This window comes from Gavia stellata, chromosome 17 (assembly GCF_030936135.1).
Source record: "Gavia stellata isolate bGavSte3 chromosome 17, bGavSte3.hap2, whole genome shotgun sequence".
Classification (NCBI taxonomy): domain Eukaryota; kingdom Metazoa; phylum Chordata; class Aves; order Gaviiformes; family Gaviidae; genus Gavia; species Gavia stellata.
Window position 1 is genome coordinate 15,914,101 of NC_082610.1, and position 15,421 is coordinate 15,929,521.

General features: G+C 37.7%; 1 protein-coding gene across 1 annotated transcript in view; it reads right to left on the reverse strand.

Annotated features, from left to right (window-relative positions):
- The window catches only part of ABCC8 (ATP binding cassette subfamily C member 8), an 81,173-nt gene that overhangs the window by 9,990 nt on the left and 55,762 nt on the right, over window positions 1-15,421 (reverse strand). The window contains exons 22-31 of the mRNA XM_059826155.1: window positions 14,295-14,432; window positions 11,792-11,917; window positions 10,994-11,093; window positions 10,133-10,380; window positions 8,914-9,074; window positions 7,686-7,755; window positions 6,858-7,015; window positions 5,595-5,687; window positions 1,844-1,946; window positions 290-403 (exon numbers count right to left, since the gene is read on the reverse strand). Of these exons, the coding sequence (XP_059682138.1) occupies window positions 290-403; window positions 1,844-1,946; window positions 5,595-5,687; window positions 6,858-7,015; window positions 7,686-7,755; window positions 8,914-9,074; window positions 10,133-10,380; window positions 10,994-11,093; window positions 11,792-11,917; window positions 14,295-14,432 (1,311 nt within the window). The remainder of the gene's footprint in view (window positions 1-289; window positions 404-1,843; window positions 1,947-5,594; window positions 5,688-6,857; window positions 7,016-7,685; window positions 7,756-8,913; window positions 9,075-10,132; window positions 10,381-10,993; window positions 11,094-11,791; window positions 11,918-14,294; window positions 14,433-15,421) is intronic.

The following is a 15,421-nucleotide window of genomic DNA, read 5'->3' on the forward strand; positions in this document are numbered from 1 at the left end:
AATATTCTTCACAATGGAAGACGATATAAAAAATATGATGCAACCCGGCCATGTTTTGTTGACATATTTGAACTGACACTTCAATGAACATTTTATCTAAAAACTGAAGAAAGCATACACTCAAATATGTCAACCATTGAATGGGAACTGAAGTTAACACATGGTTTCAGTGATGTTACAGTACCCACTATAGATGTACAGACACCTTCGATCTTCCTGTTCATCTTTGTGCCCTGAAGAATTACAAAAAAATGTTTGGAAGAGACAAAAAGGGTCCTGAGATTCTTACCATAAGAGCATAGGTTAGTCCCAAGCCTACAAGTCCTGAAGAGAGTTTACTATACAGGCAACTGGTAATAGAAGTGACAGCTGCTATGAGTACCACACATGCTCCAATGTACTCCTGAAGGAATATGAATAAGCTCCATCACTATAAGTCTATAAATGATGAAAACATTCTCATAACTTTATATACCAAACAACAAACCCATTGCACAGTTTGAAATACAGGCAGAAAACACCACTAAGTCCATACAGACCCTGCCTAGGAACCCATTCTCATTGGCTTTAGCATGGCTGTGCTGTTTGGAAATGCTGTTTTACACAGGAGTTGTACCAACACCCCTAATCTTCTTCTAGAGAAGTCAACATAGATATCTTAGGCATGTAATGGAGGTGGCTGAAACCATGCAGCTGATGTTACCTGGGGTAGGAGGGAAATGCTCACGTGATCCCCTCTGTGAGTGGATCCTCTCTGCGGCTGATGATTGACTGCTGGGAAGCACTGCAGTTGCTGCTGGGTGGCTACCATCCATATTTGTTCAAACAAACTGTTCTTGAACAGCATGTATCTATTAGTTGGACTGTGTCCACCCATGATGGGCTTTTGCTGCTTTAAATTAAATCATTGGTGATTTGACTTCCCACAGACAAGTCTTTCAGTAAACTTATGTAACAGACTAGAAAATGAACTCTGTAGGAGGGAAATAGTCACTTGTCTGTGTTTGTACTGTTTAGTGATATAGGCAATGATCAGAATTAGGGACTTCAAATGGTCTAGGACTGAATGTATAAAAGGATAATAACATTTTATTTAAGTCATACTCAATATCTGAATTTAAGTAGCAAAAGGTACCAGCTAAAATGGAGTCCAAAATGGAGGCACAGAGTGTGACATGAAATATGAGTTAGCATACACTTAGCACATATAAAAGGAGGCCGTGTCACCACAACAGCGGTACTACACCTGTATCTAACAAAGCCTGATACAAATATCACATCCATAACATAAAGTTCCTTGATTTGTTTCTCAATGAATTATTCTTAATAAATAAATTTCTCACGCCAGGCCACTTGACTGAGCACTCTAAGGGAACAGGCACCTGAATATCTTTGGCATTCTTCATATGACCCAAAACAGGCACAAACCTCTCTACGTCCTTCTGCTTATTAAGAGAGCTTCCAAGATGTTGAAATGTTCCTGGGGGGCAAGAAGGCAAAGGCCTGCTGACACTGACTAACACAATCCCACAAAGGTGTCCTGGCTGGCAGCACAGCTCGACCAGCTCTGATCACTCTTCACACACAGAGGAGCCAATGTGACCTCTAAAAACTATTCTTGTCTTGGAGAAACAGCTACAGGCTATGGGGAAAATTTGTACTCCATCCAGTTTCCAGGATGGGTTGGGCACGTGTTCATTACAGATACAGAGATACAGATATAAAGAGTAAAGGTATAGCTTTGAAATCCAGATGAGGCTGTGTAACTGTTGGATGCCTCATCAGGTTGCTTGGAATGAAGTCACATAAATTCATTGTGTATACACAAAAATAATGTACTTGCCATGCGGACTTCCAGCCAGCGATTGGCAGCTGTAAGGAACAGGGAAGCGATGTTGTTGGAATCTGTGTATTCAAGAAGTTTTTGTCGAAATTTGTCTTCATACCTAAAAAAAAAAAAGAAAAGAAAAAAAAGAAAAAGAAAAAAGGGTCAGGCTTTGGGGTCTTGGAAAACTGAAAAGTAAAATTTAATTTCTGGGGGTATATGCTTGTGGGCAGCTTGACACAGGGTCTAAGTCAGCCTATCAATAGTCCAGAGTGACATCATCTGTAGATTTGTATTAGACACATGCGAACTGCATCTGTCAAGTATCTTCAGAAGTAAATGGATGTTATTGCATTGATGAAACTTCATGTGGGATTTCTGGATCACACTGGACATTTTTAAAATGTATTTTATTACATGGTAACTCTAAGAGAGACAAATCTGAAACTAAAAAAATTAAAAATATATACAAGAGAGAAATAATACATGCATGTACTTGTGAAAAGAATTATTAGTACTGCAGAATGCAGTTCCTCTTCTCACTTAATCATATAAACTCAAGTTTTAAAAATTATATTACTGTAGTGCCTAGAAATTGTAACCGTTTATAAAGTATAGATTCAAAGCACCTCCAGCCGTGGTAGCTCCAGTGTTAGACAAACATGTTTGTCCTTACCACTAAACAAATAGAGCACTTTGGAAAACAAAAGTCCAAGCACATGGTGCAACAAAAAGCAACAGACTGGAAAGAACTGTGTTTCCCCCAGCTGCAATGTATTAATCACAGAATACAAAATAAGATTAATGGCAAATAGATTTATTTACAGTTTATTATAGTGCATCTGCACCCACTCATCAGAACAGCTGCACCAATGAATTCTGCCTTGAATTCAGCAGATATGAAAGATGATTCCCTGTTACACCTATAAGACAGGGGTCTTGGCAAGCATGCAAGTCAGCCAGTCACCCCTTTTAGCTGGGCATATTTATTTGCATAGGTGTAAATTATTACGATGTTAATAATAAAGTGTATCAGTAATTATGACTAATAATAAAGGAGAAGTCTTGCACAAAAGCCTTTTCCGGGTTAGTAATAGAAGCTTGAAGGCCTGAAGATCTAGTTTAAGCACCCAAAACTTGCCTTTTTCCCCCTTTATTACATTAGCAAGTTTAACAAACTTGCTAATCTCCCCCTATAAAACTTTCCCCTATTTATATCCTTAGCTAGTATGGTTGCAACAAGCACTACTTATTTATAAACTCAGCTCACCTTATACTGATATGAGAGAAGGATATGACAATGTTTTGTTTAAGTATGATGTACATGGCTTAAAGAACCTTTCAAATTTGTTCACCGCAGAGTATCTTAATTCTTCTTCTGAGTACAGTATAATAAAGTTAGAACTCTACATAAATAATTTATGCTTTTGAGGAAAAGTAGTAAGTGCCACTTTGTGAAAATAATTTAGCTGTTCACAACTTAGCCATGTGCCAAGACATAAAAGATACATCTGCTGTGTGCAATGGAGAATGGCCTGGACTAGCTCCGAGCGTGTCGGTGTGTTTGCATAGCCTAGAACGGTTGCTCCTGAAAGCCAGCATTAGTGTCACGCAGTGTCAGAGCTAGCCAGCCCTGCCTCTCCTCAGGACTAATTACCCTCAGTGCCCTACCATACAGAGATAGCTGTACTGCTTCTGGAACCAATTCAGTCACATTTAACTTTCGTATCTCTATACCATAAGCTATTCCGTGATGCAGATATACCTTAGAAGTTGAGGTATGCATCATGAGTCAGTCATGCATATGCACATGGAAGGGGGATGCAGACAACGTTACCACTGTTGGAGTACTGCAGAAATATCAGAATTTCTCTTCAGAAAGTGCCCCCAGATTACCATGCCTCTTAGAATACAGACCAGTTTTTGCAGAAGCCTTCGCATTTACATTTTATTGATTATTTAGCACCAACGCTATCTGAAGTGCCATATATAGCAAACTATAATATAGCAAACTATAGCAAACTATAAATCAGGCCAGGGCATCTGCTGACGGTGTATTTATAGCTGCAGCAGTAGCTGTCTTTCTGATCTCCCCCTGGAGTTTTTGTACTTTTCTTTCCCTATGCACTCTGAGTAAGTGCAGGACAGGGAGTTACCAAGGGTAAGGACACTCCAGGAACAACTGGCACCTCCTAACTCTATGACCGGATTCCTGAATTAGTGTTATTTTTAGGGATGCTCGAGCTAGCAAGTCTAAACTCCACTCCCGTTAATATGTTAGGCAGCTGAAAAGCTACACAGTCCTAAAAATAGCTGGGTTACCAGCTGATGTGGCAGGCTGGCAGGCAGATGGAATACCGAACTTACTGAACACACATGGCTGTTGGGTCAGACACACATCAGTTACTACAGGATTTAAGAAAAAAGAGGCACCAAACACGGTTCTTTGACAGACAAATTCATTTCAATGTGACAAGAAGAATCAAGGGAATGTTCCAAATGACTGAAAATATTAGCTAGATGACATTGAATATTATCTATTGTATCAGCACCTGAAAATACATAGCCATAATACTCTAAAGATCCTCTTGATAAAGTAGAGGAATATATGGATAAATGAGAAAAGCAACAGTTAAAAGAGAAATTGAATTTCCTTAACTGAGCATAGACATAGCTACAAACTAGAAAACACCGTTGGCACTTAACAAATGAAATACTCAATAACAGTAATTAACAATGGAAAATACTATGCTGTTCTACCACTCTTGGGGAAGCTACCTTCAGTCAAAAACAAACAAACTCTTAAATTGGTTGTTTTTCATTGAGCTATTTATATCCTACTTAGAATAGTTTAAGAAAAGCTAATTTTGTGCATTACTAAATTAACATTAAAAATTAACATTATAGGTTAGGAAGAATAAGCACTACTGTTTCAAAGATAGAATGGTAACAGTAACAATTAACCGACAAAACATGTAGACATCTAGACGAGATGGGTGTGGAAGACAGTTGACCGCATTTGAGTCAACTGGGAACAGACAAGAATAGCACTAGTGTAGGGAAAGCAGCTGGTAAGCTCAGCAGTAGCTTTATTGGTACCTCCACTAATATCAGCGTGACTGCCATTTGTAACACAGATACACAGCCCAGGCACGTTATCAGGTATTCCTGGGTGGCTCTCCTGTGAGCTTACATGGACAGAAAAATGAATCAAAACAGGTGACGAAAGACTGTCTCCAGCTTGTGTGTTTTCAAAATCAGTATAAATGACCACATTTTCAGCTAGCAACTTGAAAAATAACTTAGGGTGCTATTGTAGCCTCTGAAATCACTAGCGTGCCCAATTTATCTTACCAGGACATCGACTCATACACAAATTACTCTGGCATAACAAGTTAGTGCATATTAGTTGTTCCATGGAAACTGTCCAAGTGCATAGTCTGCCACACTGCACGCTGTGGTAATTACAAGCTAATTTAGCTTCTTAAATCACATTTGCCCACAAGTTTTTTTCAGGCTGCGTGCAAGTGTATGGAGAGTTACCACAGGGCAGCTGACACACATTAGCTTGTTTTTCTACTGTAACTCCTTCACATGCAAAATGCTTAAAGTTCTTCAGTGTTTTGGAGTTCCCCCTTATCAGTGTTTTGGGAACTCTGAACTTTTCCAGGTGATCCAAATAACCATTATTAAAACTGCACACTTGCAGAACAGAATCAGAGATAGATATTCAAAAGCAAGGTAATGTATGTTTCTTAAAAAACTATACCTGAAGGCTCGGATGGTGGTAAGACCTTCAACAGTCTCTGAAAAATGGGAGAGTAATGGTAGCTGAGTGCTGTCATCCAGCTGCTGCAGGTCCCTGGAGAGGGTTATGAAAAGAATTTTGTAAAATGCCAGCTTTGTTGTGCAGTTTTCTCTTGAAACAGGCCCAGGGAATTAAAGGGAATATCATAACAATAATTATATATGTAAGGTTCAGATAGATTGCAAAGCAGTGCTGCATGTCTCTGAGCAGGGAATGAAGACCCCAGGAGGATTTTTCTTTTAACATTTGAATAGAAACAGTGCTGGAGTTCTGGATGGGTCTTTTCCCTTCAGTGCCTTCCCTCATTTCTCCTATATTCCTATTTCTTATACTCAATTGTTTATTCCTTTAAACACCTTTCTGGCTCTATCCTGAATATAAATTTAATGGGCTACTGCAAATAAGAGCTCTGTCGCCAGATGACAGCACAACTTCTCACTGAGCTAACAGTATAACTCATACACTCAGTAAATGAGAGCCCGCACTCATCATTAGGTTGTGCTTCTCAATTTCATGTTTAGTCATCAAATCAGTGGAAGCATGCGTATTCTATTTAGTCTCAGTTCCTTCCAGCAGGGAGTAAATTGGTTGCAAATTCCCTCTCGATCCAGGCATACACAAAGGGATAAATGCAGCATTGCTGCAAACACTTCTTGAGCACCACTGGGGGGGAAGCTGTATGAATGTAGAAGGAGAAAAATCACAGATACGGCTAACAGTTTTCAATTTGTTAAAAACTAAAAGGCACCCAGAATAAAAGAGGATGCTCATGCATGTTGGATCCTTAATGGGCAGCAGTACCACCATGGTTATAGTGCAGTCTCCAGCCTCTCCCTGGCTTTACAGATTTCCACTTCCACCTGGATAGGCAGACATCAGTTTCCCTGTTCTGTCTCCACATTTTCTTGGATGTACCCAGCACACAGCCCTTGGGAAGGACAGAATCCAGTTGCTTTTTGTGTCCTGTGAACTCTGAGAAACTTTGATCATGGACAAAGACCCTGGCTCATGCCTCCCAGAAGTTCTGCTTGAAGAGCTGCAGACAAAGGCACTTGTAAAACAACACATTTTCACTGTAGTGGATTTGGCTCACTTTCAGACAGGGCCATGGCTTTGACAGGACCAATTTAAACATGAAGTTCCACAGCACTGCAATTCTGCAACACAATCACGCATTGCAGAAGATGTTTCTATTGCCAGAACGATACTGGTTTATGCTCTTACCGTGATGCGACTCGGAAGTACTTCTGGATGAAGTAACACATGATTGCAAGGGGAACCAGGGCAATGAGAAACATTGGTGTGACGTATGAGATGACAGCAAGAGCAGATACACACAGCAAAGTGGAACGACTCAAGCACTCCAGGGTAGCTGGAATGTGCTGTATAGATAAAGAAGAATAAGCAGAGAGAATCTTCCATAACATATCAAGTTTAAAAGACCATTATTTTGTTTTCCTTTCTCCCACTTACAGAAGGAAAAAAAAAATTGCGTATTTGAAGCACTAAGCATACAGGTCTGCTTTGGAATTGACTGCTGGCTTTTGGGAAAGTCTGAAGGGATTTCTGTGGGGCTGCTTCACATGTCTGTATTGTGGACCACAATCCTCACATCAGAGGATTACAGATGTGATACAATAGATGATTTCAGCATCTGCATCGATCCTATGAACTGGTAGTGCAGTCTGGGGTAAACACTGATAATTTGAATTTCAGTAATTTCTATTTTGGGCAACAACATTTGCCTTTTTCTCATTTCATTCGCTCATATGTGGCAAGTGAATGTGTTTACCCACTTTTTAAAAGAATAGATCCTCTTAATTGGGGGATATCACTATTGATGTAATTTCAGTTAGATTTTGTTTTTTCAATGTGCATTTAAGATGAGGAATTTATTCTGAATCTAGAAAATCATGATGCAAATTGATACAGTGGTCAAATTACAGATCATCAGTAAACTTGATCTAAATGAGTCTATAAGAAATGAAAATACAGTCTTTCAGACTGGGCAAGATAGGATAACTTGGGAGCTTGAATATATTTATTCAGTACCTGGTCAATGGTATTGCAGTCAGCTGAAAATCTGTTCAATATACTTCCCAGAGGTGTCGTTTCAAAAAACCTAAGATGAGACAAGGAGTGTGAAAGATTACAATACTGATACTAGAACAGTTTTAAATTTTTTTTTTGTCTTCCTTAAGCTAGGTATTATATCACAGACACAAGTAAATAAATTGACAACCACAGTAAAGTTTCTCATTTTTCCCATAAACATGGCTTTCCAATACAATGGCAGTCTTGAATGTAACGCAAAAACAGCAAGCATGTCCTCAGCTCCCTCTACTGCCTAAGCTATGCAAATCACATGATTACATTGTAAAAAATCCTTTCAGATTTGCAATTTGAGGCCTCTTCAATTCATGAAAAATGCAAACAAAGTTAAATCACAAGTCTTGCATTTTTCTGTGAATAGAAATGCAAAACTAAGAACAACTGTTGGAATAATATATTAAAAGACCTTTCCTTTATATTTGCATATGCAAAATGCAAACTTCATTATTGCTCTGTAATTGTTAACTGTTCCATAACTCATGTTGAACCTGAAATCTAATTTGAACCTGAAAAAAAAATTTTTAAAAAAATATCTGAGGTTTTCCATGTATATTATTTCTCCATGATTTCTGGGTCAAATACAGTTAGCTTCAAAAAAAGAAGGTATTTTTCCTAGTGTTCAGTAACATCTGCAGGTTTGAATCAGGCTACGGCTTCCCTTTCATGCATTAGAAAGAAAACTTACGCAGGACAACAAAGGCCTTTACTGGTATCTGTGCATCCCAGTGTATTCTAATGATGCCTGCGATGACACTTGTCTAAGCTCATTATCTTTCACGGGCTTGCACAACCACTGCCTGACAGTAAATATTTCCAATGATTAAGATTATGATGCACGCTATGAATGAACTGTATAACATATTAATCAACAATTGTGTTTTCTCCCTAATTAAAAACAGCAAAGAGAAATTAAACATGCAAGGAAGTAAATCTCCAAAGCCGCAGTCAGGCAGGAGAGGCATTTGACTAGTGTCTAGGAACCCGAGCAGCCTGGGTACCATTTTCAAAAATTGCTCAGTAGTTTGATACCTGGTGATTTTCAGTGACACATTAAAAAAAGAATGTGATTCACAGTCACTTCTTATTAAAAAGTGTGCTTAGAAAACTGCCTTGAAGTAAGAAACACAAAATGACTACAATACAATTTGTATTACAATCAAAAGAATACCTCATTGGAGCCAAAATAATTTTATTTAGTAAAGAAGAGTGTAGCTTTTTGGTGACTTTCAAGCCAGTCCACTCCACCGCTATTGATGTGACAAGACATAATACAATCCCAAGACAGCAGAGAATGCTGAAAACTTTTGAATATGGAGAATGGTTGAACACCTAAGAAACAAAGAAAGAGTAACAAAACTATTCACTGTAAATTATGTTTAAATTAAAATTTATGTTTAAATTTAAAATTATTTTAAAATTATGTTTAGTGTTTCGTCATTATTGTAAAAACACAAACACAGGACCGAAAAACACAAGAAGTAAATCCTTTTTCCTCCCTAAATTAAACTGCCAATGATTTTTAACCATCTTAAACCACAATTTATTATCCTTTGGAGAGAGGAGTGTTTGCATGAAAATAAGAGATTAATCAGAAATTTAAAATAACAGGATACTACAAAAAAACCTGAAAAGATATATTTGATAATTTCATCTGAAGGAAAAAAATATCTTCAAAGCATTTATTATGGCTTTGTTGTTTTGGTCTATTTTTTGAATAGGAAAAGAATATAATAGTTTTTATTTTGAAATACTATTTTAATATTAAACCCCAGCATCAATAACACATCTTTTAGAGACGAAAGCATGACTCCAGTGAAATCATGAATGCACCTCCCCAAACACTAATGTGGATTATTTGTAGGCACTAAATCCAGACAAAGAAAACAATCCCAGTTCTAACAAAATCCCTCCACTAGTGCTTTATACACACACAGTACCCTGCTAGGTCACACTGTGGTCAGTTCCATGTGGAATTCACATAAATATCAACCAAAAAAGCATGCTCATCGTTAAAAAAAAATAAAAAGATCTGTGTTTCCGACATGTTACCAAACCTGAAAGTCCTACTTGCAGGGAGAATGCAACACTACAGGAAAAAGAAAAAAGAACCATGATATCAAAATTACTTTGGAGATCAAGGTTTAGGCATATCAGCTAGATGATGAAAATAGAATAAATCTAGCAAATGGAGAACAACAAAGTAAAAAAACCTTTACTGTTAGTTTTATTGCCTATGTACCAGAAAACGTATTAACTTTCAAAATGCTCTGGACTGGCTCTATTAGTAGAAATCTAGTGCATCGCATACAAATCTTGGAGCAGAGGTTGACAGTGGGAGATCACCACCGGTTAAATCATAAGAGGAAGGTGAACGAGGTATCGCGTACCTCACAGCGAGAGCAGTTTTTCAGCTCTGGCTCTGTCTTCCCAGAAATGGCATCCGAGGTCCAACGCGCCAAGCAGTAGTCGATGGCCACCATCACTGTGTGCTTCAGCAGCTGGGACAGAACCAGCAGTGGCAGAAGGAGGATTCCTGCTGCGCTGAGGTACTTGCCACAGGCTCTCCAGGGCATCTTTGCTCTCTGATGCAGCACTGAAGACAGGTTGTCTTCATCATCGCTTTCTGTTACTTCTTCTGCAACATGCAAGAAAAAAGGACAGCCACACCGACTTACTGGTACACACCTTTCACAGGGACTGGCAAGTGGCAGCTACAAAACAGGTCTCTTATCATACAGGATAAACAGTGGCTTTAAGGTGACATTACCTGCTCAGGCATGCACATATTAACCTGCTAATTTAGTAGTAATGCATGCTAAAAAGACGCAAAAAAACTTAGCACTTGGTGATCAATGTCTTCAGACATGTTTTTGCAATTTAGAAGTACTGGTTTGATAAAAATGAATTGCAATTTTTTCCTATGTAAAACCTTAAACAAGCGTGCTTAGCTATTGATGGGTTTGAAGCTCACCCAGCATAAATTATTCAATATTATTCCTCTTTCATTATCAAATCATGTTCAAGTATAAGAAAAAAACCTCAAAATTTTGGAGGACACTATGACTTCTGAATGCTTGAAACCACTGTAGTCCAGAGGTAAAATCAATGGAAACAGCACTCTTACGAATCATGACCTACCTGAAGAACGATTATTCTCTTGCCAGTTTGAATTACGTTAATTTGTTCTAATATAATTTAACTGTGAAACAGTAATGTAGTGGTACTGGGCTCAAAGGGAGCCCTTTTACCTTCATCCTCTTCATCATCTTTCAGCAGAGCTTCACGGGAATACATAGTCCTCCGGAGATTCGTTCTTTCCAAAACAGTTTTTCTCTCAATAATAGTCTCCTAAAAAAGGAACAGTTCATGTGTTTTCAACTAGACAATTGATAAAAAAAAATTACTGTGACAAAATTTGTTTCCAATCAGAACACCAGTGAAAAATAAATGTGAGAATCTTACAGCAGGTGGTCATAAGTGATGGATTTCCTACCTCTGTGTAAAACCAAAAGACATAAATTAGATATCTGACATTAATTTCAGGTTTCAATCCCAGCCCTCTTGGACTCTTAACTTGGGCAGACATCTCTGAATTAATAAGAACTAAGATTAACACCTCATTCTTCCTGTGTTACAGTATTAAAGACAAAATGTGTTAATGATTTAGAGAGCTTGATATAGTCACATCTGAAAAACTTCTACCCAATGCAATGAGTAAATTCAGGCATATTTATAGAAGCAGTTGTCAGTACTGCACATTACTAATGCTTTTCCTAAAATGGCCCAGTTTAATTTTCCTCAGACAAGAATATTTTGATAGGGCTTCCTATCAAGAATGGATCAGAGGCAACAGTATCAAGGAAGTATAAGATACGCAGATGAAGGAATTTCTCTTAATAGATAAATAATAATGGTAATAGTAATACTACATTCATACTAAGTTAGAAATCACACACAGCATGTCAATCCTTGCTAATGCTTTCAACCTAAGAAAAAAAAACAAGTCACATTTTTTGCAAATGTCAGTTGCCCTGCCCATCAAAAACCTTCTCCAGCTCTTGGTCTTGTCGATTCATTAATGTCTTCCAGTGTTCAAAGAGCTCAGTCTCTGATTTCTGAATGTCCTTGAGTGTTCCTTCTCTCTGGATGTTACCATCTTTCATTGCAATTATCTATAAAGTCAGAAACACAAGCGGTGAGATAAATAGCCATGTTTCTCTATTTATTTTAAAGCTACGTTGCTGTGCCTGGACAGAATTTTCTCTTTTCTTAAATAAAGAATATTTCTGTGAACAAATCTGTGAAGTTATCTCTTGACTCTATCCCCTTTACTTAAGATGCTGCAAATCCAGAAACTTCCTGCACTTCATGCTTTCAGAAAGGAAGGCTGCTTTTAAGTAAGAAAGAAGAATGGGATCCCTGTCAGCAGGCAGGAGAGTGCATTACTCTTCCTAAATACAAGCCATTAGCAAGATAAGATTTTAGAGTTCTCTTACTGCCTAAAAGGAAAAGGCTTTTAGCAACACACTGTGTGCAGCATGTTTTGTCCTCATTCAGGCAATTAGATATGAGCATGCTGGCTCCACCGTCTGTTTGATACCATGGACCTGATAAGGAAAAGCTAGGGAATTTGAACACCTGAAGCTTTTAAAAGCATAAATAGAGGACACAGTTTGAAAAAAAATTATATATGCCAGACAAAGTCTGAACAGTGCGGTTTCCAGCTTTATACCAGTGTAACTACGTTATATACACAGTCTAACTGCCTTCACTTTAGATATGACAAGGAGAATTGGAAAATGAGGCATGCGGATTGTAAACCCACGCGACATCATTAGAAAATAGTTAATGCAGTATTTATTTTTCTCTCTCCCTGGAAACTCAGAAATTTCCGTGGGCGGGGGTGGGAAAATAATCTATTCCACTTATTGCTAAGAATTTACACCCGAGGAAAGGAAAAAATAAAGCAAACAAGGATCTTTTTGTGGTCAATTTATTCAGGAAACCGGTAATTGGGCTGGATCTTGAATTCTTCTGAGGGTTTTGCTACAAAGATTTAGGAGGGCCATCACATATACTTCAAATTATATTTTTACTTAAAATTCCTTAATAAAATAAAATAAATATTCCTGCTGCACTCCATTGGGTAAGACTTGCTAAGGCTTAATGAGACCTGTGCTTAGGAAAAAAACCTGAACTATTTCTTAATAAATATTTTTAAATTATAAACTTAATTAATACAAATCCTTCCTGTCCTACAGGCTATTTGGAACAGCATATTTCATAAAACATTACTGAAACCCAATTAGAAGATAATAAAAATAAAATAATTCTTATAGAGCATCTCATAAAACACAAATACCTAGAAATGGTTCTGACATTCATAAAGAAAATGAAAACGATTATACTGATACAAGGACATAGCTGTGCATATTTAAAAAAATGCAAATATATAACAATTGAAAAAGAGGAAGCTAAGATGGACCTCACAGGGAGGCGCGAAGAAGGCAGAAAATTCCTGTGTCCTGAGAGACACTAACTGGAAAACCAGAACTGTGTCGAGAACAGTGTACAACTGAGGGACACCATATAGGATAAATGCTGCCCACCAGAAACATCATCCGAGTAAGATTAATGTCTATCTGCAACTTTATAGCAAGCCAATATGAAGAACAGAAAGCAGCTGAAATATGATTATTTCTTGAGACAGAGTAACTGCTGCTTTAGTCTGTGCAAGCTGCAAATGAGAGAGAAGTCCTGCTAGGAGGCATAACTGCAGTCATCAATCATCGTGGGCAAGAAGACCTGCCATGTTGTAGTTCTCCTACAGCTAGCCAGCTAAGTGCAAGGCCAATGTGAACCAATAAAAAAAAAAAAATATCCAAAAAACCAAACCTCCTTATCCTACTTGATTTGCTTCATCTTTGACATTTGCAATTGCAAACTGCTATAGAAAGCATACCTTCTTTTTTCTGTAAACTACAAGACACAACAAAGAAACCTAACAAAACAATTGAATACTACGCATTTCTTAAAATTTTGCCAGCATACAAAGGGTAAAGATGTTCTTGATACGTTATGTACCAGTACTAACCACAAGGAAATACTGGTTTTTTCCTTATATTTTCATGCACCTCAATATCCATAAACACGCCTTTTTCTGTCACAGCACAGACAAGTTCCTAGTAACATCCCAGCAGAGGCAAACATGTTACTCAAACATTTCACTGTTCTGAGATTAAAAAAATGTGCAAAAATTTCAATATAACTAATGGTTTTGGATACTCAATATATTTTAAATGCAGCCTACTTTCATGAGAGTATTAAGTATTAGCTCTATGAAAATCCAACTTATTTAGGTGTTCGAAGATGGGAATCCCAAAACTATGGCACCCCAAACTCACTGGCTAATTTTTAAGAGATCTTTATTATGGCTCTTCTTACTAAACTACCACTTGGCAGAAAGATGAAGCAAAAGCCTTGTTTGTAGCAAGACATGTTTGTGCCACATTCTTGCTTCCTCAGAAAAAATGGGAAGTGCTTTCTTACCCAGTCAGCATGGGGTAAGTACTGCAGCTTGTGAGTTACCAGCACAATGGTCCGCTTGTCTTCCCGTAGCATTTTCAGGATCCCTTCTTGCATGAGATGGTCACTTAGGTGGATATCCAGTGCAGAAAATGGATCATCCTGCCACAAGGAAAAGAGGTCAGCTTTTGGAGCCAGTGCTTATGAGATTTAAGGAAACTGTCAGATTTTAATACCAGTAAAACCAGTTAAATCAATACAGACAATCAAAAGAGGCCATCAGAAGATCAAAATTGTTCTGACTTGAACTGTCATTTTGCAGTGAGTACTCAGACACAGGGTAACATCAGCTGTGTAAATGCCATGATTTCGTGAGGCTTTCTGGGAACTGCTCCTCTCAACAGGTGTGTTTCATAGCCTACGTAACTGCAGTACATCGTTCTGTCAGCCCCAAGACAATGCAGCAATGTATGTCTATGGCATATATTGCACAACTGCCCCAGGGACAGTGACAAACAACACATTTTTATTTCCCTTGTACGTAATTGCCTTCTGGGTCTTTTTTTTTGTCCATAAATCAAAACTCTATTAACAATGAATCACAAAAGGAGAAATAGTGATAATTTTGATGACTCTGCTCGGATGCTTGATTTACAACCTAGGTTATCTTATTGAAACAATTAATTATATGCAATTAATTTAGGCATAAGCTAATCTGTACCAGCATTTGGGTGACTTGTTACCTAATCCTATTTATATGGAATTACAAATCTGTTATTTCTACTTGTACTAGTGATACTGGCTGTAGGATTTACTTAGTATTATTATTTCATACTATTATATCACACTAAACTCAGGATTTCTTAAAAATAAATCTTGTTTTCTTTTCCGCAGATGTTTGCTGATGAAGTAGGGTTGAATTTGAATCAGTTCTGCTTTCTGAGTGACATCATTGCCACCAGTTAGTTAGGGTGAAGTACAAAGAAGTGAGTTTATTCCCTTCAATTTTGCAACAATTTATATTGTGACTGCATTAGATACTTTAGTATTGTTGCTTTCACGTATTGACAAAACCAAAAACCTCTGAAATCAACAGTAGAATAAATATGACCACTGAAATTCTAATAAATCAAAGCATCATAACACAGAGC